The following is a 25,818-nucleotide window of genomic DNA, read 5'->3' as shown; positions in this document are numbered from 1 at the left end:
CTAGGATGATAAAAATTTCTTCTGAAGCCTTCTCCACATCTCAGGTATCCATAAGGGTGCTCATTTGAGTGAATTTTCAGGGTATAACAAGATTAAATTTATGCCACAAGCTTATGTTCTCACCTCTGGCTGGCCAACTGACCTCCCACACACCCTTGTGAGAGTTGGACCACTGGGACTCCTGCATTATTCCATTACCACTGATTGCATTTGGGAGCCAATACCTCAAGAAGCAATGTGGGATTAAGCATCTCTTATTTCTGTAGAAAGCAGGCTGCAATTAAGGAACAGGAGACATTCATCCATACACATCCAAGAGAAAAACCAATGATTCAGCAGCAATTCTAGGTTATCCCATTCTGTACTATTACTGCACTGTTGTTCACCTGATTACGCAAGGCAAAAATACCCTTGCAGGTTAGACAACCCAGTAAACAGAGCTTTAAACCACAAAAACAGGAGAAAGAGATTTCTCAACAAGGAAGATGTGGATGGGGTAGGCAAGCCAAGGGCCCGGGTGACAAGAATAAAAGAGACACAGCAATCAACGAAACAGAGCTGAAGTGGAATTTCTCCAAGCATAGGCATGTAAAGAAGGAAGTGCCTGCAGAACAGCCTCATGGAGAAGCCTCTCAAGCCTGTACTGAGGAATCAGCATGCCTGGGTGCCTGCTTGAACTGCCTCTACACTGATGCACACAACGTGAGAACAAACAGGAGGAGTTAGAAGTCTGTGTGCAGTTTCTGGACCATGACCTCATTGGGATCATGGAGACATGGTGGGATAGCTCACAGGACTGCCATGCTACAATGGATGGATAAAGGTTGTTTAGTAAGGACAGGTTGGCAAAGTAAGGAGGTGAGTTGTCTTTTATGTGAAAGAACAGCTGGAATTTGTGGAGTTCTGCCTTGGGACAGTTCAGGAGATGGTCAATAGCTCATAGGTTAAGATTAAAAGGCAGACCAGCACGGGTACTACTGTAGTGGTATATGCTGTACAGCACGTAGTAGTAGTCTACTGTATGCAGTAGCATATGCTATAAACTTCCTAATCAGGAAGAAGCAGATGATGCCTTCTTCAGACAACTGGAAGAAGACTCATGTTGACAGACCATTCTCCTTATGGTGGGAATTCTAGCCACTGTAATGTCTTCTGTGTGGAAGGACAACACAAGCAATCCAGAATTCTACAGTGCCTTGATGATAACTTCCCAAGGTGATCATGAAACCAAAGAAATAAAGGTGCCCTGCCTGACCTGATATGTACAAACAAGGAAGAATTGGATGTGCATGTGGAACGTGTTCGCAGCCTTGGCTTAAGTTTGGTTGTAGACAAGTCAGTAGTATTGTACTCTCTTTAGCCTGAAATATTCTTTCAACAAACAAGAGAACAAGTTTCTTCAGATCCAATATTCAACAAAGAGCTATTGCTGTATTTATTCTGTTTCCAAAGTTTCTGAAGAGAGAAGCTGCAAGAATCAAAAAAGCTAAGTTGTGTTCTATACAAAACACATACTGAGGAATACCTTTCAGTAATCCAATACTCTGGAAATACAAAAACCACCAATCAATAAACCAGCTAACTATGCCAACCTTCAACAACAGCCATATGGAGTAAAGTGCCATACTTTCAGCTCATACCATTGCGGCTACAAAGCCCAATACACAAAACCAAAGGCTACTCCAACTAGAAGGCAAGGAAGGAGCATTTCATGAAAGCACATTTGAAATACAAGTTGACACTTCCACTGTAACAACAGTGATGCTACCAAATAACCCTGGAGGACTTTTGTGTATTTCCTAGTACTAGACACAGAAGAGAAATGTTATCTATAAGCCAGTTAGCATTTTTTTGCAAAAAGTATCAGCACTTGAAGGGACATATGTGAAATTTTTAAAATATGAAAAAAAGTTTAAACATGGAAAAGTATTACTGGTGTAGAATGAAATAGAACATACACTGGTACGGCTGCTTATACTATTCCAATTTTTCCTTGTGACCTTTTAAATAAACTACAGAACTAAGAATGGAGTTTTTCATCTACTCATACATAACATACATACATACTCATACATACATAACAGAAAATGGAATGATAGTAGTGTTTATTTCATCCATAAATTATTATTTTATCCTTAATTTCTCCATTAAGGTAGCTAAGCAATAGACATATTTAAATATATATATATTCATTCAAACATAAAGTATTTCTAATTTCATTTTGTCTTAAAAGGAAGCAAAACTTAAAAAGCAACACATACCTGATATACCCTGAGACTCTTTCTGTAGATCACAGTACCACAGTCTATTCACTGGATCACAGCCTTCTCTGATAGACAGCAAGACATATCGACCATCATCTGACACCTGTAAGAAGTTACAGAAAAATCAAAGACAATTCACTCTCTAAAAAAAATACCGACTTCAAAAAGTGAGTTCACACACGCAGAAAAATGTAGTGCCTACAACCACATTATCAATTATCTGAGGAAGCTTCTTGGTTCGCTTTTGCACATGCATGCATACACACACCCCAGAATTTCTGAAATTGTGTCTGCTAGCACAGAAAGTCATCAATTAATCCTTCTTGCTACTCAGGCTTTGCAAACATACCCCATTTCTTGACAAAGCTTTTGCAAGTCCAACAAGGAAAGGCAGGAAGTAACAAGAAGTCATCAACTTAAAGTCTCCCTCTCCTGACTGAGCTGTTTTGAGCATATTCCAAAATTACTGTATCTTGATGTTTTATCAACAGAGCTGATAGAGAAGGCTGTTTCCTGTCCACATTGTTATGACCATATCTAATGGAAATTTAAGCCCCCAGTCACAAAATAGGAATCTGGCTTCTGGAAATTTTCCACTTGGCACTATACACATCTTCAAAACAATTCTTACACATATACTGTAATTACTTCTTAGATATATTTCAGTTTACATTTGCAACACTAGTTATGCAAAATATCTGTAGAATGAGTTACCCAAAATAAATTTCGTAAGAATTAGGTTCTAATTATACTGCTATTTCAACAGATCCACAAGAATGGGACCTAGCAGAACAGAAACAAATCTCAGTGTATGAAAGTTAAAAAAACTCCAACAATCACACACTCCTTGAAACAAAAACAATCCTCAAATGAGTGTTTCCAAATCGTATTTTTACAGGCATTTTGTTAAGAGTTAATTATACCATGAATAAAGTCCATACAGTCAAAAGCTCACAAGACAAACAGAAAAGAACACCTAAGATTCCTACTGTAGCCAAAAACCACCCCATTATATGAAATGGCAAAGACATCTTTAACAGTGCAGCCTGAAAAATTGAGATATTTTGCCTCCTTCCTTGAAACAGGTATATCTGGAAATGGAAACCAAGATTGGGTGATCTTTCTTGAAAGATGCATCTTCAGTGGTTTTAGATAAGCAATAATTGCAGGTGTCAATTTTAACTAAGAAAATGACTGCAATATGCTGCTTAAGCATCTGTCTGTACTCGTGAAAGCACCAAGTTTCCTTCACTTCCTCACCAACGGAAAAACCATACAAATTAATTTTAAGTTTTATATAAAAGTACAAATTTCAGTTAACCTCAAGAGTAAATTCTTTTACTCATGGTCAGAACCCACATAAATTTATTCTTTGATTCTGTGAGTAAAACAGTTAGAGAAGACTGATAACTTTACTCAAGAAAGAACAGAGATTTGCAAATTTCTGATGTTTTTGCAAGGGCAATTCAGAACCTCTGATGACAGCAAATCTGAGTACATCTAATTTTTCCTTCCATATTCCCAGCTGGACTAGTTAAGAGTTGATAGCAGTTTATGTTTAATTTGAAGTAAGAATTCCCGAAGTATCTTGCTGGTGGGATACCAATTACGTCTGTCTCTATCACTAAAGCTATTCTTATACCAGTGAGTTCTACAACCCAAAGGAATTTGACAGAAACAGGACAAGACAGTTGACTGCAGCAAGCTAAAATGTTCAGTATTATACTGCAGATTTAGACATCCACATTGCAAAGTTACAGTTTGATGAGCAATCTTGGCAGCAGCATCATCTTATGCAGTCTCCACCTCTAGCTCTTCCTACTGCTATAGTTGCTTGTGTCCATGCAAGTTCATTCCCCATGTCGTGCCAGTACAAGCATCCACCATTTGTGAAGTAAACCAGTTTGGGGAACTGATCTAACTGAAAAAATGGGATGTTAAAGCAAATTATAAAACCCCCAAAAAACAGAAAAGAAAAAAGAGTCCAGAGGAAAAAAAACACCCAAACAAACAAAACAAACAATCCAGGAGGGGAAGGAGAAAGAAAAAGGAAAAACCCCCAAACAATCCACAATAAAAAAAGAAGACTAAAAGAAGCCCCTCTGCCAGATTAGTATCTCAATCAGTTCACTGTTCAGTTGCACAAATGGCCAAGCTAACACACAGCGTCCAACAGCTGGAAACATGAATAATGGGGGCAGAGATTGCTAAAGGCAGCTCATATTGCAGCATTGAGGAATGTGTAATCACAGCCCAAATGCCACTGACCCTACACTGTAAACAGACAAGAGCCTGGGTTTCAGGATGGCAAAAGGAAATAGGATTTACCAACTATCATTTGGATTGTTCTTATACTGCTACATCATCTTCATGAGCTGAGCTGCAATCCTTGCTCTTGGCTCACAAATTTATGAACTGAAATTTTATACTAGTACCTCATTCAAATCTCAGAATTCATTCATGGTTCAGCATAAGGGGGACAGCTGCAATGTCAGACCTGTTTCCCACATTTAAGATGAAAAGGAAACATAGCTCAAGAATTTCAGAGAGAAATCTGGAATGCCAGTCAGTGCACATTTCTCTCATTAAAATAATTATTATAATTTCAAACAACACCCACTGGTAAAAGGTAAGCAGGTTATAAAGCAATTGCAATTCTTAAAACAACATTAAGTATGTGTCAAAACAGGACAGAAGAAATCCTGTAGCCTTTCAACTGGAGCTTTTAAAAACCTGCAGCATAACAATGATTTTACTGGCATAACACAGCACTAATCCCTAACTCAGCACTAGTAAAGGAAGGATTATTTCAAGAGCTGATGTTGGTATGTAGCTTTTAGTTTCACTACAACTGTCATTCAGTGAGTTGGCAATTTTGAGTTGTTAGATCTATTATTTCTTAAATATTTGTTGTGACCATATTACACCACACCAACATACACAACAGTATCACTAAGCTAGCTGTACTCCCAAGTACTATTTTATTTGGTCTTTCAAGCATCAAAATCTTTAAATCCTCCTTTATAGAAGAGTTTTGGTTTATAGTAGGGGCTTTTTTTGTGGGTTATTTTTTTACCTAGTAATTTTGTTTCAATGTTACCTGTTCTCTCCATTTTGATGAAAAGTAACCACTGCTTAGCCAAACATTAAGAGTAATTTACACGTCACTTCAATATGGCAATGAGCACCAAAATAAGAAAAATTAATTAAAGACTAATTAGTAAAAACAATCTTCTAACCACTCAAATATTTTCTTTTGTTACAAAATACAACTAAGTCATTATACAAGCCATATAAGGAACCCCAAAGGGTTATGAGGATCCACAGCAAAAGAAAAGTTAAATATTTTGTCTAACAGCAGCAGCACATTTCAGACCAAAAATTCGTACATAATTAAACAAACAACAAAAGAATGAACAGGAGAAAGCTGTCAGGTTTTTAGACTTCCTGACTCTATGTATCACTCTAAAATGTCAATATGAAAAATATTAGAGTGCTCTACTTTCAAGTCATGTGCATCCCAACAGTGAATATTAATGCAAGTTCTGTGAACACTACGTGGGGCAGTCACCACTGCCAGTCTCAGGATAAGGAAGAGCTCTCTATATTTAGTTCACAAATAGGGGCCCTTAGAGTGCATCATATTATATTAAGGCAGCTATATACACAAATCATTCCTTTATAGACAATAAATTAAAAGTTTTACTACCTTTGCCCTTTTTTATTATCAAGGTGGAAAAAACCTAATAACTGTGTAATTTGTTTCTGTGTAAAAAGGTACTAAAAATAAAACAAAAAAAAATTCAGTTATTAGATCCTATGCCCGTGTTGAGAAAAAGATAAACCCTCCTCCTAACTGCAGCCATTAACACTGTGGTAATCTACAACCTGATCTGCATCTGCAGTTATTTCACAAACTACTGCTCTTCATGCACTGGTGCCCTTTGCATATGAGACAGCACTGGCATTGCTATCCAATGCACTTCCAATGAAGCACAGCAAATGAATTATGTTAAAAAAAAAAAAAATCGAAGTTCACAAAAAATCAACAGACAGAATCAAAGCCTTCCAACAGAGCTAAAAGGTCAAATTACTAACTGAACACCATGTATCCAGCCAAGAAAGATCAAATAATCCAGAAAAAGAAAGATGTGTGGCAATAAAGATGCAGCCATGCAATGCATTAACAACTAGGAACTAAAAACTCATTGCATCAATAAGCTGCATTTTAACACTGCTACAATTTTCACTATATGCTATGGATGTAACAGCTTAAAACCACCCAGAGCGAACTAGACTAGACTAGATTTTTTAAAAAATACTTATTTAGGACTGCACCCAGTCACCACAATAAAACACACTCATGACAGCAGTTACCTCCTCAACTTTAGATATATGCTGCACAAAGATTTTGCATAACACCACTGACCCTGGATATAACTCGACTAAAAATAATTCACAGGCAAGAAACTTTTCACTTGCTGAAGAAATTACCTCTTTTCTTATTTATGAGTATTTTAAAGCTTTCTATCAGATGAACAAAGGAAAATATTAAGCACAAAAATCCAAAAAGTACGTGGCTTCTACAGAGAAAAAAAAATACTGTAAACATTTGGCAAGTAAAGAGCAATTACAGTCTGAACAGCCTCAAGTGTTCTAATACCACAGATGTGCACATGCACCTGTGCCACAAAGATCTGCCTGCATGATGACAAAGAACCCCCACAGTAGTCTCCCAGCCTTTCAAATTCCACTTTTATTATCTCAGTTTTTAATAGAAAAATCGAAGTTATTTTCTTTCCTAGAATAGGAAACAGTGTTTTCATTAAATGATTGTAAAGGGTTGTGGGGTTTTGTGGGTTTTTTTTATGGGAGTTGAGGGGTGTGGTACTGGTTTGTTGTTTTTTTAATGAAGAGAACATAAAGCTGTGTTCTGATACTATCTTTGCAGTGGTGCCAGAAAGTCACTGAAGCTTGCAAATAGCTCCTATCACATTTTATGTTTCCGCACTCTTTTGAGACGTTGAGGATTGGGGCATGAACTTCCTCTCACAAAGCAACCTCTTGGGACTGTCTGCACAAACCAAGCCACCTGAAGCTGCTACTCTCAGGCTGTAAAGGCTTTGTTTTGTTTTCTGTTTGCAGAGTACTGGTCAGAATCAACTAGATTTCAGAAGCCCTAGTGATGGGTGATCACAGGAATGCATAATTTCAGGATGAGGTCCAACAGAATCCCCTTCCTACATTCTGAGGCACTGACACACTTTATGCAGGACATGGACATGGTTATATGTAAACAACATTCTGATGTATTCTATCCACCCACTCCCCAGGTTAGAAAATTTGCTCTGGGCATTAATTCAAATTTCTTATTCCAGCTGGGTTTTTATTCTTGGATTTTAGATATGATGTCCAGTATAAAGAACACTTCTATTCTGAACATATCCTTTTGAGCGTCTGCTAAGTTTGGGGTTAAAGGAGCACTACCAAAGCCAGAGAACTGGGATTTTGAACCTAGATCATTGTGCTTATGACTATTTCAATTCCAACAAGACACCAGGCAGCCTTGTTCAGAAGAGGAACACAGCAACCATGTACACACATATTTACATGCATTCTCTTTCCTAAGCCTAGCACAGAATAAAATCAGTAGCCTTCTGAGGTGACAAACATCACACACAATTTTTACTGTGGCTTTCAGCTTGTTTTTGAGCAATGAAAGCACCAAAGCATCTGGAACCTAACTATGTAGGAGATTATCATATACCACAGTCCCATGTGCAGCCACGATTACCTGCCTCTTTCTTAATAGCAAAACTCCCCAGGCCTACTGCCAGGGCTGTAGGAAGATTCTCATACTAGGCTTCTATTCCAGATTCAGCCTTGACTAAGACAGTGTAAGGCTTTAGAAAAATTCCCACAACCCTGTTTTACCCAGCAGTGTGTCTCACTCGAGCAAACTGACAATGTTTTCAGCCTTTCCCCTCCATGCTGCTCACTCTTTCCCTGTGGATGCTTCAATGTTGCTGCAGTGAAAACACCACAGCCAGCACACATCTGGCACAGCTTACTCCTCTGTGCTCTGAATTTAATTTGCGAGATCACCTCCCTGGTTTAGAACCACTGATGTTAACTGACAGCTCTAAATATAAAATAAAAAAATTTTTAAAAAGTAATAGCCAATTCAGAGACAGTGCACCGTGTTTGTTAGAAAACATGAAAAACTGTATTTATTTTACTGCTGGCAGAATTGGGATCAGAGTTGACCCCAGAACTGAAGGTTCCCTTCACCCACTCCGTTCTGTTCTGTTTACTTTCCTGCTGGTACCATAGGGACTTCTCACACTACCAACTGTGAAGGAGTGTTATATAACTTATTGTTTAACTTTAAGAATAACAGTCTGTCTGTGAAAGAGAGATATGCTCAGTCAGTCTGGAGATGAAGCAAGAACATGCCACTTAAACAGAGAAGCATGGGAAGCTCCTGTTTTCCCAGAGTACCTATGACATTGCCAAGGTTTTAAAAACCTTCATACCAGACTGCCCTCTGCTGGGGTGTTATTCAATTAAACTCTATCCCTGCTCTTCACAACTCTCCCACCATTCTACATCTGTACTAGAAATACATACGCTTTTTAGACTAAATGAAAAGGTTTCATAGCCTCTTTTTCAAAACTTACATATCTGACTAACAACAAACAGACTTTTTCCTCACAAACAATCCATTCAAGTAAAGAGCTAGAAATGCATCCATATTTCTCTGCCAACACCATTTTCAGCACCACAGATTTTAAATCAAGCACGCTTGGGGCTGGTGTTGAATGTATAGTGAGGAAAAAAACCCTGAAGCTATTTTCTTGCATATTATCTTGTAAATATATTACACTGACAAAATTTTATACAACCCTCTTTTGTCCTTATGAATGACCTAGTTTCCCATCTCCATTGAGAATACACACCACTGACTCCCTACAGTGCACCTGAGATTGTTTTTCTGAAGCATCATGGCAACATTATTAATTTTGCAGTATCTGAAGGATCTCCTTGTCAGGTGCTTTTCACCTGCAAGCAAAGTATTTCTCTTCCTTGACCTTGGCTGCAAGACCATAATCCAACTGTCTTCACTGAAGCTTGTGTAAAACATAATGTCTCTACCTAGTGGGACTAGCAAAGCTGGTAAAATAAAAACATTTTTTAATCTGACAGTAGCACATGAAAGCATACATTTTATAACATGTTGAGCTGTGCAAAGTAGTATTTTAAAATCTATAGCAGCATCTTAGAACCAAGGAAGCATATTCAGGACAGCACCAATAAGCCATATAATTTGATTTTCACTAATGATATTTTAATTTTTCCCCCATTACTTTGTGGTCTTCTACTTTCTCAAACACTTAGAAAAACTGACCAGAAAAGTCATTGGAATGGCCTGAAAAGAAGATTTTTAACCCACTGCACAAGGATGAAACCACATTTTGCAACTGCACTGCTTTGGTTTGCTTTTTGTTGTGGGTTTTTTTTTTTTTTTCAATTGCAGAGTATTTTTCTCCTGACCATTAAACCCATTTTTTTCACTAGTATCAGTACAACAGAGCCATGTTTTACAGCTGGAGCCCACAGCACAACCCCAGAATATCAGCTGTTTTAAAGTATTCTCACTCAGAAAAGTTAATGATTATTTACAGAGGTGGATCTCTGCTTTTCCACTCCTCCTTAAAACAGCATTTATTCTTAAATACCAACATCTCTGGAAGTTTATGGCTCCTAGAGGTCAGGAAAACCACCATAAGCAGCCATACCATCCCTATGACATAACTTTATTAAACAAGAGCCCACAATAGGGAGGTGTTTCTCTATGCACTGTCCTCCCCACTTTCACAACAGTTATGGGGCTCTTCCAACTCCAGTGGTTTCAAGAACTCATAGCTGTGCTACATTCCTTTACCTCCCTGTTCTGCAGCAAAAGTCTAATTAATCAGACTGCAACAGTCCTTCCCCATGGAAGATGAATTTGCCTTCACAACAACACGTGTAGTTCAGCTCATGATACTGGAAAGGAATAATAATAATAATAATATGCATCACTCATGTGAATCAGGGGAAACATCATTACAAGACATCTGTCAACAACAGAAAGCCCATTTATTTATGGAACTAGAGGAAAAATAAGGATAATGATGTCCAAATTCCATTTTATTGCCAGTTAAACGCAGAAGTGACTAGTTTTTGAACAGTTAAAAAAAAAATCCCAAGTCCCGTTTGTAAGCTTCCATTGATACTCAGGTCAGTTGTTAAAGATATGTTTCATGAATACATGAGATTGTGTAAAAAAGGTTGTGGCTATCTGCAGAACCTACAGATGAGTCTGATTTGTTAGAGAAAGCTCAGGGTCATCACCTTGTTGGGAAGCCCTTCACATTTTCGCTCACTGTCTCATTTCAAATCCCACTGTTCAAATTCTTTGAAAGAACCTTTGTTTTCTGGCAGCCTACAGAAAAGACACCCCGAACATTTTCACAGGTTAAAGTGTTGAAAAGTGACACAAACTGATGATCACATTTTTCAAAAGAGGTACTCGCAGAGAAAAGTATTTCTAAAAACTGAATACCCCAAACCAGGCTAAAAACACTTCATGTTCCTCAAAAGTCTCAGATCAAAAAGGACCAATATAGAAACCAAATGTACTGTACAGAGTATTACAAGTATTCATCCACAGGAAAAACATCAGTTCCCTGAAAAATGGAATGACCATCACTACATTCCAGCAGGGCTTCGAAACAGTGCACTCAATTGCACATCACTAAATCTAATATGGAGAATAAAAACCAGATTAATTACAAAGGTTTACTGGGAGTTTGCACTATATAGCAGCAGTTCAACAAAATAAGCTTAAGAAAGCAATTCCAGCAGCAATCACTGCTTTCACTTCCAGTAACACAGTCTGTACCATATGTGTGCTGATAAAACTTTTTGTAGAGAAACTTAGAATTCTTCAATTGTACACACAGTATTAACAAATTTTGACTTGTGTATCTCCATTCCTCAAATAAGCAGAACAGATATATTTGTTTTTCAGGGAAGACATTGCAAAAATAAATATAACCCAATAAATACATGGCAGGGAATATCCAGACATGCTGACTAATAGAGTAAGCTTTTTGTGCAGGAAGTAGAAGCTGGGGCTAAACACTGACCAAGAAGAAACAAGAACAGTGACATGTTGTCTCTCAAATGATCTTCTCTGTCTTGGAATGTCTATCAGGCAGAAGGACCTCAGTGAAGAAAAAGAGTATATGATTGTGTCATTGCAGGCTGGAGAAGTGATTTAAAGCAAACTAAGTAGTCTTATTTTCAGGAATTCTTAATCAATGATTCTTAGTTCAACTGTCAACTCTAAAACACTAATAAAAAGTGTTCTTTTAACAAAATATTTTCAAATTAATATCCACTATCAGTTGTTAGAATCTGAAAAACGGAACATGATAATGATAAGGTGCAGGACATTTACCATACCTCAGCTCCACCCATCCATTTTGGTTCATCAGGAAATTCAGCACATAGGATATCTTCTGACTGGTTTGTTCCTAATACGTGGTAATGCAGCTTTTGATGCAGATTAGTGGAGGTCTCAGTGCCTAGTGAAATGCAGATATTTAAACCACTAAGTTCTCAAAGAAATCCAACAATCATACGAAATCCCTAGAAACTTCTGTATCCCTCTGTATATAAAAGAGAAATTCAGAAGAGAGAACTAGGAATGGCTCCACACTACAACCATTCTGCTCCAAACAAACACCCTCCTAAAAAACCAGATAAAACTTCACGCTGGAAACCTGTTCAAACAGTATCCCTTTCCTTTTACTGTTGATAATACCTTCTTCAAATTTGAAGATTTATCATTTCAAGCTTTGCTTTCTAGAAATACAAGCAAGCAAAGTGATGAAAACCAAGAATCCCTGCCACCCTCTAATGATGTTTTCATTTCCTTTTCACCCAGGGCAACTAAGAGGAGATTTATTGCTAATTAACATTCCTAGAAACCTTCATACTTCCATTTGCTGAAAATATAAAAGTGATGTATAGGGTGCCACTTTTATTTATTTTTTTAAAAATTTCATTCTTGCAACGTTTTCCAACACTTTAGCTTTTGAACTACAAACAGGAAGTAAAAAAACCCTCAACAAAACAAGGTCGGTATCTATCTTGCAAGTCTGGCAAAATTATAGGTTTCAAAAGCAAATACAGAGGTAAAATTCAGGTTCTCTCCAGTTTAACGAAGAGAACATCTCCAGAAGAAACTTTTCAGTAGTTCTGCCTTATCATAAAAGCTGCTAAATTCCTTCCCCACTGATGCTCCACTGCAATTCATTCCACTTTGTGTGGTGCTACTTGAATTTAGCTAGCATAAACATTTTGTTTTGCTTTGCTGTGAACCACAGATGAATTAATCTGGTTGAACAACAAAAACCTTATGCCCCACATTGCTATTCATCAGGTCAATATCTCAGAGCAATTCATCTATGCCCACACAAATGGGTAAGGGGAAAGATCTAAGTAAGCTGTCACCAGACATCAAATCGTAGCCAACAACACCAACAATATGGAACCTGAGTAAATCATCCCAAAGAAAAAGAAAAGGAGCAGCAAAGTTTTATGAGAAAATGAGGGGCAGGAATACAAGAAGGGACTCACACTAATTGAGCATAGGCTTTTGCCATAAAAGACACAATTTGATCTCTAATTGCATAACCAATACAGCTACTTATCTCAGCATAAATTTGTAGAGCTAATTATTTGTTGCACCAATTTACTGCAAAAGTGATTTTGCTTCCACATGGTACACAATTAGTACAGTCATACCTACCATCACTCTTCCCATCTTGTTTTGGGTAGCAGTTATAGAACATGCCTTTTCCATCATGGGTCCATGCCATGCAACTGAATTTAACTCTCTCCAGTGTATCTGGGAGATCCTCAGGACCTTCTACTTTCATAAACTTGATAGTAACCCAATCAGAGCCACTAGAACTCAGGCCATAGGCAAAGTATTCACCGTCTTCGCTGAATGCATAACCTAGGAAATCGGAAACAAACAAAATGAAGAGAGATTAAATTGGGATGCTGGTTAAAGGAAGTGTTCATCAAACATTGAGAGAAGGTTTATTTTCTAAAAAACAGTGCAAGCAACTACATCTGCTATCACATGAGATTCACAGCACTTTTCCAGTCTCTGAGTGTACTTCTCAGTTAGTTCACAGATCCAAGTTTAGGCACGGATACTCAGTAAGTATCCATGTTCAGTGGCATAACTTATACCCAACATCTGAATTATGGTTTGAATCATATTTCTTCTACTTCCCTGAGTTTGGCAGGAGGAGCTGGAAAATGAAAATGCACAGGTACGGAACTTGTGTAAAATTTTAAGAGAGAAACAGTACCAAAGAAGCTAACAGAGATGCATGCTATGTATCCTGAAATAGTGTAAACACCACCTAAAAGATGGAGTCACTGAAAACTAGACCCTTTTAAACCCTGAAAACTGAAGTAACTGGGAAACTTTGCCACTAGCATGCAAGTGGTTAATTACCCGTATTCTCAGCTAAGAGCTCTGATATATATTTCACTTTATCCAAACTGTGAGGAATAAAGAGCTTCTATCATAGTTGATAAGGATCAAATTCATGCTTGCAAATCAAGTCAGGTGAAGAGACTGAATTATCACAGGCCTGTACAGACCTGAAAGTATCTACCAAAAAACGACCTAAGAAAAAATAGCCAGAGATCTGCCGGGATGAACCACGCTTCTCATAGCGATATGATGGAACTCCGTTCATTCTAGTGTCAGACCCATAGTTATACCCTAATTCCCCAAGCACGCGTAAGCAAGCTCCATACTATTGGGTTACAGCTACTGTTCACACGGCCTTTAATAGCAAGCAATTGGTTACAGATTGGTTACAGATTAATATGCACATAACTAACATAAGGCTTTCTCTTTCTATGGTCAGCATCGCCCTCCGCAACATCCTGTCGGCTTGCCACATCAGCATTGCTCGTCTCTTTTTTTCCCTAGTCAAGGACAGTTCACTAATGTAGCTTGGATTGTGCACGTATACATGTCCCTGTTCACTCAGCCATTTCTCTACAAGAAAATGTTGCATTTCATAGATACGGTAGTTTTGAGAGGCACCACTGTGCCACACCAATATATTCTCCCCCATAAGAACATAAGAGTGGCCATTCTGATTCAGAACACAATTCCACCTAGCTGTCCTCAGGAGTAACCACAATGTGGTGCCTACACAACTAAGAACAACCATATAATCATTGTATCAACCATATGGAACCATATGGAACAACCATATAACCATTGGGTTGGAATGGATCTTAAAGATCATTTAGTTCCTACCCTCCTGCTGTAGACAGGAACACCTTCTGCTAGACAAAGGGTGCTCAAAGCTCTGTCCATCCTGGCCTCCAGTGATGGGGTATCCACAACTTCTTTGGGCAACCTGTTCCAGAACCTCACTACCTTCACAGTAAAGAAGTTTTTTGTAACAGCTAATCTAAACCTATTCTCTTTCAGTTTAAAGCCATTCCCCCTTGTCCTACCACTTCATGCCCTTGTAAAAAGTCCCTCTCCAGCTTTCTTGTAGGTGCCCTTTAGGTACAGGAAAGCTACTATAGGGTCATCCCACAGCTTTCGCTTTTCCAGGCTGAATAATCTCAACTCTCTCAGCTCTTCATCATAGAAGAGGTGCTCCAGCCCTCTAATCTTCTTCATGGCCCTCCTCTGGACTCCCTCCAACAGGGCCCAGATTTGGATGCAGTACTCCAGGGAGAGTCTCACATGAGCCCAGTAGAGGGGCAGAATCCCCTCCCTCATCCTGCTGGCCATGCTGCTTTGGATGCAGCCCAGGATTAAATTGGCTTTCTGGGCTGCAAGCACACACTGCTGGTTTGTGTCCAGCCTCTCATCCACCAGCACCCCCGAGTCCTTGTTAGCAAGGATGCTCTCAGTCTCTTCATTCCCCAGCCTGTGTTGATACCGCACAATGCAAGCACAATAAGAACAAAATACAGGAATAAATGCGAGAACAATGCAAGCACATGTAATATTTCCCTCAAATATTCTTACCACCTCCAACCATTTTTAGTTTAGCAGACTTTTCCATGCAGTAGTTGGCTAATACTCCTCAATGCTTCCCTTCTCCTTGATTATGTCCAGCTTGCCTTTTTCCACCACCACCATCCATTGCTAAGGGATTCTACAGATCTACTTCTTGCAGCATAAACAATCACCTTCTTCTGTTTGCTTTGGGCCTGACTCCCACTGCTTTCATTTGATATTCCCTCATTCTTCTAACAGAAAAAATGACTAATTAGCCCTTATTCCTTCTCTCCATCCTATTGCATGCCACAAATGATTCTGCAGACCTCTAATATCTTTGCTAAATTGTCGCTTTTCCAAGCTGATTAATCCAGGCACACTCCGTTTCTTCCCTTGATTGTTCCTACTGCCCTCCTCCAAACTGCATTTCAGAGCCCCTTTTGAGCTGAGGAGACTGGGACTTGATTTAGTATTCAATGGCACAGTATAAACTCCTGGGTTGCTAATCTAACAGTGTCTCCTGTTTTGTTCTTTATTTCATGGAATCATAAAGGTTGGAAAAGAGCTTCAAGATCATAGACTTCAACCTTTGACCAACCACCACCTTGTCAACTAAATCACAGCATTGAGTGCCACACTGAGTTGTTTCTTGAACACTTCCGGGGAGAAATTTCTTCCTTATAAATAAATTGATATTTGGTGTGCTTGTTTTGCTTCTACCAAGAACCAAGTTGACATTTTCATGTATTACACTCCAAGCATTGTTCCCAAGAGGTTATGGTGAGCTCAAGAGTTTGCTCCATCCATTCCTCCATAAATGAGGTTAGGATTGTTTGTCCCCTGTGCATCACTTAATTTATCTGCACAGAGACTTTTACCCGTTAATTTATTGCCCACTTATTATTATTAAGGTCTTCCTGCAGCTCTTCAGTCATTCTTCAGCCTGGAGTAACTTTGTATTGTCACCAAGCTCTGCTACCTCACTACTCACTCCTTTTTCCAGTATGTAGCAGCATACTGAACACTGCAAGTCCTAGCATAGTCCCTGACAAGGCTTTTCTGGTGATTTCCATTTGACAGCCCATCAGTTCTTCCTTTCCTTGCCCTTAAATCAATTATTTATCAATACCAGGAGTTCTCCCTCTTGTTACACAGCTGTTGGTTTTCTAAGTGCATTTGGAAGGAAACTATGCCATAAGTCTTCTAGAAATACATAGATTATATGAATCCAATATCCACAGATTAAGGCAGGACTTCTCAATAAAAAAAGCCATATTGATTCTTTTCAACTAGGTCACTCTTAGAGAAACATTCACTAATTCTGTCCTCTGTTTTTATTAACTGTCCTTGAACAGACTTAGAGGACTTTTAGGTCCCAGAGTCTGCTTCTACAAATCAGCAACTAGGGAGTGTGAAAATGGACAGCTAAGAGAAGTTACAGTCCTAGTGAACACCAACAATTTTGTGATCATAAAAGTTAATGCCATGTTCCTTCACAGTCTCTAACTTGCTGGCTTGTGTTAAAGATGCAAAATACAACTTCAAGGGAACTAATCAATATAAATACATAAACTTTTTGTCCTTGCTATGGACAGCTTCAAGAGCTGCTCATATTCCATCGGAAACCTGTTGTGAAAAAAAGCACTGGGAAACTGAACCAAGTTAATTGTGGATACAATGTAGATTTAGAAGTGTTCTTCTAAAACACCATACAAACCCACACACAGCTATTGTGATGACTTTGATTAAATTTTCAACTTCTGCTGAAGACTGAGACTTACTCAGCAGGAACTGCTGTCTCACTAACCTCGTAAGGCCACAGTGCCATCATCAGAAAGCTTATTTGGATCGAGAAAAACTTTGGCATCAGCATCCAAGGAGTCTTGTACATATAAAACTCGCTGATTCTGGAGCCCTGTATTGTAGAAGTGAAAATACCTAAAAGAACACAAGAGGGAAAAATTAAGTAGGAAGAACTCTGATTCTCAGTTAGGCAAGCACAAAAATTTGTATGAGATTGTCATGAAGTGAATAAAAGACAGATGAATATGTTAGGGAAACACAAGTTTCACATCAGAGTAGGAATCATGGCTAGGATGCATCCAAAATATCCTTTAAAAATAAAAGCTGCATTTGCCACAGTGCATTTCAAAGAATTCTAAGTATACTATAAACTCCACATAACTGTCTATGTTAAACATTTCTGGCAGCTGCAGCATTTCTCTGTTACAAGTACTGGCACAGGTTCCCATCCCTTATGTTCTCAGGTTTGTCATTCATATAGCTGCTTTCAACCCATAGTGAGTGACAGACTTATGTTCAAATGAAACAGAATGAAAACTGTTTCATTTGTATTTACCAATGCCCCTAAAGATGTGTTTGAAAAAGTTGCAGAACAGACAACTACAGAGTTGCCTTTAGTGAGTGATACTCTTCCCATCCTAAGACACTACAGATCTCAAAGAAATTAACACCCATATTCTATGCAAGTCAGAGGTACTACATTTTTCTTCCTTCATAGAACTTTACTACACAAACATGTGACTTAACAAACCAGACAGCAGCTTCACCTGGGGGAACAGGGGAATTTATGAAGCAATGTTCAAACCTCAAAATCAGTACATATATTCCCTAAGACTGACCAGTACTTGGGTACAAACATGGTGTCATAGGTTAGCAAGCATAGTCCCGGAAGGGATGTCCTTGCTAAGGGGTGCTTACAGTTTCCTCTGGGAACTGATAGAACCTATCAGCTGGCCAGTTTGAATATGGACAATTCTCTAAGCCACTTAAAGTTGTGACCACCTCTGTGATGCACACTTAAGAATAGACAAACTCCCCCCCAGGCTCTCTCGTTTCCAGTGCTGGCACAGGTGGCTGCAGGCCCCGTGTGGGGGGCCAGTGGGCCCGGCCAGGCCCTGCTTGGGCCAGGCCAGGCCGGGCCACGGCCATCCTGGAGCCGATGGACCTGTTCCAGCCGTGGAACCCCCCCCACTGCCGTGTCTTGGGCAGCCGGAGTGGCTTGGCTCTCCCCCCTCTCCACTTCGATAAGAAAAATTCAACATTCCAGCTGCAAAGCTGCAAGGCCGAGGTGAGATTAACCCTTTTATTGCTGTGAAGAGCTGAAAACCTGAGGGAAGAGAGAGAGGAGATGCTTAAAGCTGAAATTCTGTTGTGAAGCTATGATATATCAGAGTATCCCGTTGTAATTCCATGAAGGTATGGGGGGTGGAGTGGTCAACTCGTGCTTGTTAGCAAAAGCACCTGCACTGAGATAGGCAGATGTTGATGCAGCTGTAATTTCATGAGAAGTTTGGACAGGGAGAGATGAACCAGATGAGGACTTTTGCTCCAAATGGGAAAGGAGAAACCTCAGTCCCTAGAGATGCTCCCAGAGATAGTCCTAACGATGAAGATGAGGAAGACCCTTTGCTCCCAGGGAAGGAGAAGGGCCTCTGTTTTTGTTTCTGAACGGCTCTACCTTAGAATTGTACCCCAAAAACCTTCAAGAGTGGACTCTCGAAAGCAGTTGAGGGAAAAGCTTCAAGTTGGGGGAAGGGACTCACATGCGAGCAGAGAGACTCCTCTTCCTAAATGGACTGAACAATATTTGGAAGTGGGCGGCTGTCTCGTTGTGATAATGTTTTCATAGCATGAGCAAGAAGAGACTTCTCTTTCTAAATGGACTGAACAAGGTTATTATGGCAGTGGTAAACAGACTGAACATCTTAAGGGTTGTCTTTTCACATTGTCAGTGGGAGAAGGGAGGAAGGTGGGGGGAGGAGGAGAGTTCTGAAGGTGGTATAATTTTTTTTCTTCTTTTAGGTCTGTTAATAAACTTCTTTATATTCTTTCAAGTTTGGTGCCTGCTTTGCATTTCTCCTAATTCTTATCTCACAGAAGATAAACAGTAATGAGTATTTTGGACCAAGCCACTACACATGGTAAAGCCATAAGGGGAAAATACACTCACAAAGGCCTTGTTAACAATATCAGTAATACATTACTATTACAATATATTTTTATATATATATATTTAAAACATTTTATATATATTATGTACAATAACAATATAGTAGTACCTTAAAAGTAATAACAAAAATGTTCAGCAAGTGCTAAACTGAAAGATTTAAAAAAATAGAAGAAAAAGAAAAGTAATTTTCCATTTGACCATGCATTTTCTTGCCAATTTCACCTCTGCAATGCTGGGCAACAAGCTGGGAAGCAAAGGTCAAACAATGAGACAAACACAGCACCTCCCTGGGCACCCTCCCTTTCTGCAGCCTCTACAGAACAACTCTTCACACACTGTCCTTTAGCAGCTGTTCTTCATCCAGAAACCAGAGTAGTTAAATTTAAGAATTTTTAAGTGTCATGGGAAGTTTAGAAAATTCTTGAAATAGAATAGTTCCTTCCCCCACACCTTACTTAGTGTTACTTAACTTGGTAGAGACCTCTTGATCACCTCAAACACCACAATATAGGGCTTTTCTGTATTATTTTTGAACTGCTCTGATTTAAGTCCAGGACATGCCAAGAAGGAATATCACTCAGAAAGACTAAAGAGACATCTATTAAAATCAATGTAAAGTGTCATAAATTACAAGCACATTAAGCTCCTGGCAGGACAGTCAGCTGCATAAAATTAAGAACTTGTATCTCTTAGCAGAGACTGTATTTATCACTGCCATGAGCACTTCTGCAACATTAAGCCTTAATAGCACTGAAGGTACTGACACCCAGGCATGTTTGCAGTGCGCAGGGAGAATGGGTCAGAGAATCCAGAGCAGTCACTGACCAGACCTGGTCACCTGCTACATCTGCAGGAGCATCACATACAAACTAACAAGCTTTGCCTGACTCACTCAATAAGGCATACATCCCCAGATGCAGCACTGTCCTAAACAGCTCCACTGCTTCTGAGCTTAAACCTCACACCTCTATACACTGACATGCTGTGCCACATCCATGACAATTTAAATCCACATTAAATCCACAAACAGTTTGGGTTCACTCCCTGCCATATAGCTTCACAAAATCCCATACAGTACAGAATTTCCCTCCCATAGTAACAAGTATCTGTGCCTTCCTCACAGCACAGATCACTAAACAAATCACTAAAACAAATCCCTCTCAATATCTGTGTAGAAATCTTAAGGCAACAAGATATCCTCTGCTCTTTCTCATCATCTGTGGATGATGGTGAACACACAGCTGGCATATCTGGGTGCCCACTCAACACGGATCAAACAAATTGAAAATATTGAAAAAGATTCTCTGTGTTTCCTGCGACTAAGAGTGGCTGGTTGCGTGCACTACCCCTTTTTCAATTGCTAAAACAATCTCTAGATGTTATTAAGTTAATAAGCAGTTTCACCCCTTTACTTCCTTTCTCTAGAAGCTTTCTGGTGTTTCTAAAAGAGATCACATAAAATTCAGTAGCAGCTGCAGTCTCCAGACCTTGAGTAAGACACAGAAACACCACATCTTGACCTAGCCACAGATTAAAACAGGGATGTAAGTAGGCTAGGCACTGGAATATAGCAGGATTTCTTTATTTCTACAAAGACAGATCTTTTTGCATCAGTTGCTTTAAGTCCTTCAAATGATTTTTCCCTTATCCCCTGCAGCTACAGGAACAGTTTTTCACAAGGGAATTCCTACTGCTTTTCACTGGCTATGACTAGACAAAAAAAGCCCACTAGCTGCTCAAAGAATGACCAACATAAGAGCAGTGTTCTAGCAAATATGTGGAACAAAATGCACATGAGGGGTTATGCTGTTTTCAGATGATGTGCCTATAACTATACTAACAGTGACCAAGCTTTTCTGAAAGGAACTCCTCAAAGCTTTACCTTCATAACAATTATTCTACAAAATCTGAGTTCTGATAAGCTCACAAATTATTATTCTTCCTATAGAAAGAAAAGACAACAAAAGAAGATAATATGACTGGAAACTGGAGAGAGACAAGCACCTTGGGCTCTCCATCATGCAATCACACGTTAACATTGGCTTAGTTTTCCTACTTCCCAACTATAAAGAAATAAATACAATTTATAACTTGTTTTCCTAATTAGAAGTTGCCTCTGACTTGCTTCACATTCATCACAACCTAAAAAGACATTCCTCACATACCTTTTTCCTTTCTTGAAGTGGCAGCTGTACTTGGGATAATCATAGAGCTCAGTCATTCGTTCCTTGAACAGTCCTCTGACAGGACACTGCTCAAGAAAGGGTACTGTGAGCTTGTTCTGAGCCTCCACAAATGCCTGAAAGAAAACAATCAAAAAAATTTGAATTCAAGCAGAAATGCGTATTTTCTACAGAAAACATTTTCAGAAGAATGCATCACAGTCATCTTTCCCCCATATAGATTATGCAGTGTCACACATGAAGCATCCTACGTGCTTATTTGCATTATGCTACAGTTCTTTAATAAGACTCAACTTATATATTCAATAATGACTCTCCAGGGCATACACTGGGGTAACCAGACAAGGACAAGACCTTCCTGCCTTTCCCCTTAAAATACCCCAAAAACCCAAAACAAAACCACAACAACCAAAGAAACCCTAAGCAAACAAACAAAAACCCCCAAAACCCGAAGTAACAACCCCAAAAAGAACACCATGCTTTTAAAAATCTCTCCCCATATTTGCCTAAATGACAAATATTGCCCACAGACTGCACTATTATTTCAGGAGCTGGGAAAGGTTTTAAGATGGCACAAAATGTCATGTGCGTGATCTGTTCATATTATTAACATAACACACACAATTACTCCCAGCGAATATTTCATGAGAAGCCCGAAGTACTGTTCACAGATCAGTTCTTAGGAAAAAAATACCTAATCTCTGAAAACTTTGGGAAGTCTGTTTTCTTTAAAACACTCCAGCTCCCTGTCACAAACACTTAAGGACAGGGATCAAAACCATTACCACTCCAGCTGTTCATTGCATGCATGGAAAACCTGGTGCTCTGTTGGTGTTTCATCATCCCTATTTATAGCATGGTACATTAACATAAAATTAATACCTAAGCATCTTAGGGTGAATCACAGCTGCTAACAAGCAGATGGGCAGGCTTTTCTGTCTCTAACATGAAGCAGGTAGGACAGGACACTGTGTATGGCTGTAACTCACAGCCAAATGCCACAGTGGCAGCTGCAGTGTCACCCTTGGACTCCAGCCACTCACCTTCAGCACGAAATCCCGTCCACTCATCTCTTGCTTACACAGGGCTCTTTCCCAGAAGAGGGTTTGAAAGAGCCTATTGTTTCTACCTGTCCTGAACCTGTCACACAGCAATCAGATCAATGCATTTTAACATCTGAGTTACACTTCATTGCAGGGCATGACCCACAGGAATAGCAGGGCTACAATCCACATTGCACAACTTCTGCTTCACAGACCTTCAGAAAAGCCAGCTGCTGTACAGACAGAGTACCTGGCACACACTTACCAGCTGCTATCAGTGTTTTGTCACATATTAATTCTTCAGGAGAAGAATTAATATGTGCATAGCACATCCCAGAGGTAAGCCAAGCAGCCACCACATTCTACTGCTATAACCGTCCCCCCATCAGATGGTGAAAGAACTTAATCAAATCTCCCCAAGAATTATGTGTATCTGAATTGGTTTTCTCTAAATGGAAACACATGAATTTCAAAGACCACATACACAAAAATCTGGACAGTGGATCCCACACAAATAAACTAACTTGTCCCAGTGCTGTGACACCTACAGGAAAACGATGGCTTATAAAAACATGTGTAAGACCATCACCATCCAGTGTACTGAACGGGCAAAAGCACTTTCCAGTTGCATGTCGTGAACAGAAACTGGCACACATCTTAGTTTCATCCATCAATAACAGGACCAAAATGGCAACATTGCTGCAAGGGTATACTGGAACTGTTTGTTACTCACTTTTAACTGCACAGACACATCTTACCACATCTGCTTTCATTAGTGATATTCAAAGAAGAAACACAGACTTTTCCTTACAAGCATTTGTTGCACAAGAGCATGCTTACATACTAGCTATTACACTCACAACTGTATCACTAGTAATTTTGCTTTCAGGAGCTTAATAGATTTTTCTCATTTCCAATTACTATACACTAAAGGTTCCAAAATTAATTGTAAAAGGAATGCCAGTGCAGTATGAAAAAGGAGGAAGGAATTACAGATTTTTCAAAGAGTTTTACAAAGAATACAGTCCAGTCTGGAAACTTTCTGTTTCCACACTTCTGGGCATAAGGTTGCACTCATGTTTAAAAAGCAATACATAATTGAAATGTTGCTCCAGGTAAAGTACAGGAACATATGTCAGCAGAAACTCTCACAGTAAACAACTTCATCTACCACACTGAGCTAAACAGATGCCACCCAGGCTACAGGGCTAACAGTAACCATACACCTTCATGAACCGAGAGAGAAAGATTTTTATTGTACCTATAGATACCTCCATCTGACAATGTATCATAAGCCTTGAACCAGGACAACCCACCCAAGACTTTGCTAACAGAAGAAAGGACAGAATAAGCGTTCAAGTAAGGCAACTCCTTATGGCTATTTTGGAAAATAAGGTAATTTGAAAAACAAAACAATTTCTGAAGCATTGTACTAAGAGTAGAGATGACCTACTTGAGGCTGAAGTGTCTGGCCATTACTTACATAGGCCAGTTGTTATTTTAAACAAATTGTTTAACTAAATTTCATCTAAGAAACACACCACAAATTCTTTTTAACCATGCTTTTTTACAACCTATCAGCTTTCCACATTCTACTAAGCTACTCTGTCAAGATAACTATTCCACTGACAGTATGACAGTACACTTTCCAAGAAAGTCTCAGAATAGAAACTGTTTCAACATTACCAGTTTTTATTATTAGTCTGAAAAGTATTTACAGTTTATATATATATATTCAGTCAAGCATAGTTCAGTGCAACTCTTGTAAGAGAGCACATACCTAAGTATTACAAAATACAAAATAAAATTAATCAAACTTCTTGTGACTTGCCCCTTAGCATTTACTCTTTTAGTGTTTAACAAATAAATATTCAAAGTACAATCGGAAAACTTATCAAAACATGAACAAAACACTACTCTATTATAACTCCAAATCCATTTAATTGTAGATTTGAGAGTTTCAGTTCTAGTCCTAATTCAAATATACACATGTTCAGAACAGTACAACCCAACCCCACACGATCCCTGCTTTTTCATCACTTGTCCATCCCTCATGTCTGGAACAAGCTCAGCATTACTGCCTACACTGTCAGTGAGTTAAGGTACTGTATATGACTGACATAGCAGCAAAAGACTTTGCTGTTGTCTAAAAAAGAGCTTATTTCCTACAAAGCGTTAAAACAAACCAAGAAGCTGAAAGTCCAAAGCCAAGACAACAGTGAAAGTGTGGTTTTGCAGTTTGTGGTTTATGTCATTACCAGAAGTGTTTCACCTGTGTAGCACATTTCAGCTATGCTGGGGATGTTTCCTCAATTGGTTTTAGAAGTCAATGGCCAAACGGCAGCAGAGCATGAACTCACATTCTGCACTTCCCTTCCCCAAAGTGAGACAGGAACTTCCCCATCTGAACAGGGGTTCATTTTAATTTACATATCTGGAGAAGGGAGTTTGTTTGCTTATAGCTGCCCTTGACTGCTCCAACCAAGCACACACGGGAAAAAAAAAGGTGATACAGTAAAGCACATAGATTGTGAATATGGAAGTGCACACTTCTTGAACAACAGCTTTTCCACAAGATATTGAAGATGTGACTTCATGAGTGGCTTTATTAGCTCTGAGACTGTGCATTGGATCTGCTTAGCCATCTGCAGATTTCAATAACCTTTTTTGTAGAAGATACATGCACTGCATACATAAGACCATCGTTGTGACCCGGCTGAAAAATTTCTAAATTTGACTTTCACCTAATTAAAAGTAGACTGTGGGTGGCTAGAAAAGGAAAGATCCCATTCTTGGACCATCTTAGATCCAACTATCATGTGGCCTTTGGGTGACCTAGATTAAGCACATATGTCAATAGAAAACTAATCCACAAACATGTTCGCTGCCAGAACATCACCTTGTGATGGTTATACCCACGCAAGGGAGGGACGGAAGCATTCGTATCAGTGCAAGAAGGGGAGGGAAGGCAGAGAAAAACCACACAACCACTTAACTTAATGGAAACCTGCAAATTATACTGGGTCAGGTACAGCACCATCTTGCACTCTACTCTCACTGCAAAAAAACCTGATTAAGCCAATTACAAAAAAAAATTCCACCCTTCTATGTTCACTGTTTGTAAACTGCTAGCTATCAAGAGTCCACATAATCATTTGGACTAGTCACAGAAAATAAATATAATTTTTTATACTCATAGCTGTTGTGGGCAATTTCCTTCATCTCAGTCCCTTTAGCTCTACAG

At 39.1% G+C, this 25,818-nt stretch overlaps 1 protein-coding gene across 1 annotated transcript in view; it reads right to left on the bottom strand.

Moving 5' to 3' along the window:
• Positions 1-25,818, bottom strand: part of LOC104694168 (prolyl endopeptidase) — a 92,244-nt gene that overhangs the window by 62,746 nt on the left and 3,680 nt on the right. Inside the window, exons 3-7 of the mRNA XM_039569022.1 lie at positions 21,514-21,647; positions 17,183-17,313; positions 13,129-13,338; positions 11,778-11,899; positions 2,262-2,367 (exon numbers count right to left, since the gene is read on the bottom strand). Coding sequence (XP_039424956.1) covers positions 2,262-2,367; positions 11,778-11,899; positions 13,129-13,338; positions 17,183-17,313; positions 21,514-21,647 — 703 coding nt within the window. The remainder of the gene's footprint in view (positions 1-2,261; positions 2,368-11,777; positions 11,900-13,128; positions 13,339-17,182; positions 17,314-21,513; positions 21,648-25,818) is intronic.

Source organism: Corvus cornix, chromosome 3, assembly GCF_000738735.6.
Source record: "Corvus cornix cornix isolate S_Up_H32 chromosome 3, ASM73873v5, whole genome shotgun sequence".
Lineage (NCBI taxonomy): Eukaryota > Metazoa > Chordata > Aves > Passeriformes > Corvidae > Corvus > Corvus cornix.
Note: the sequence above shows the minus strand (reverse complement) of the source record. Positions and strands in the feature narration are given on the sequence as shown.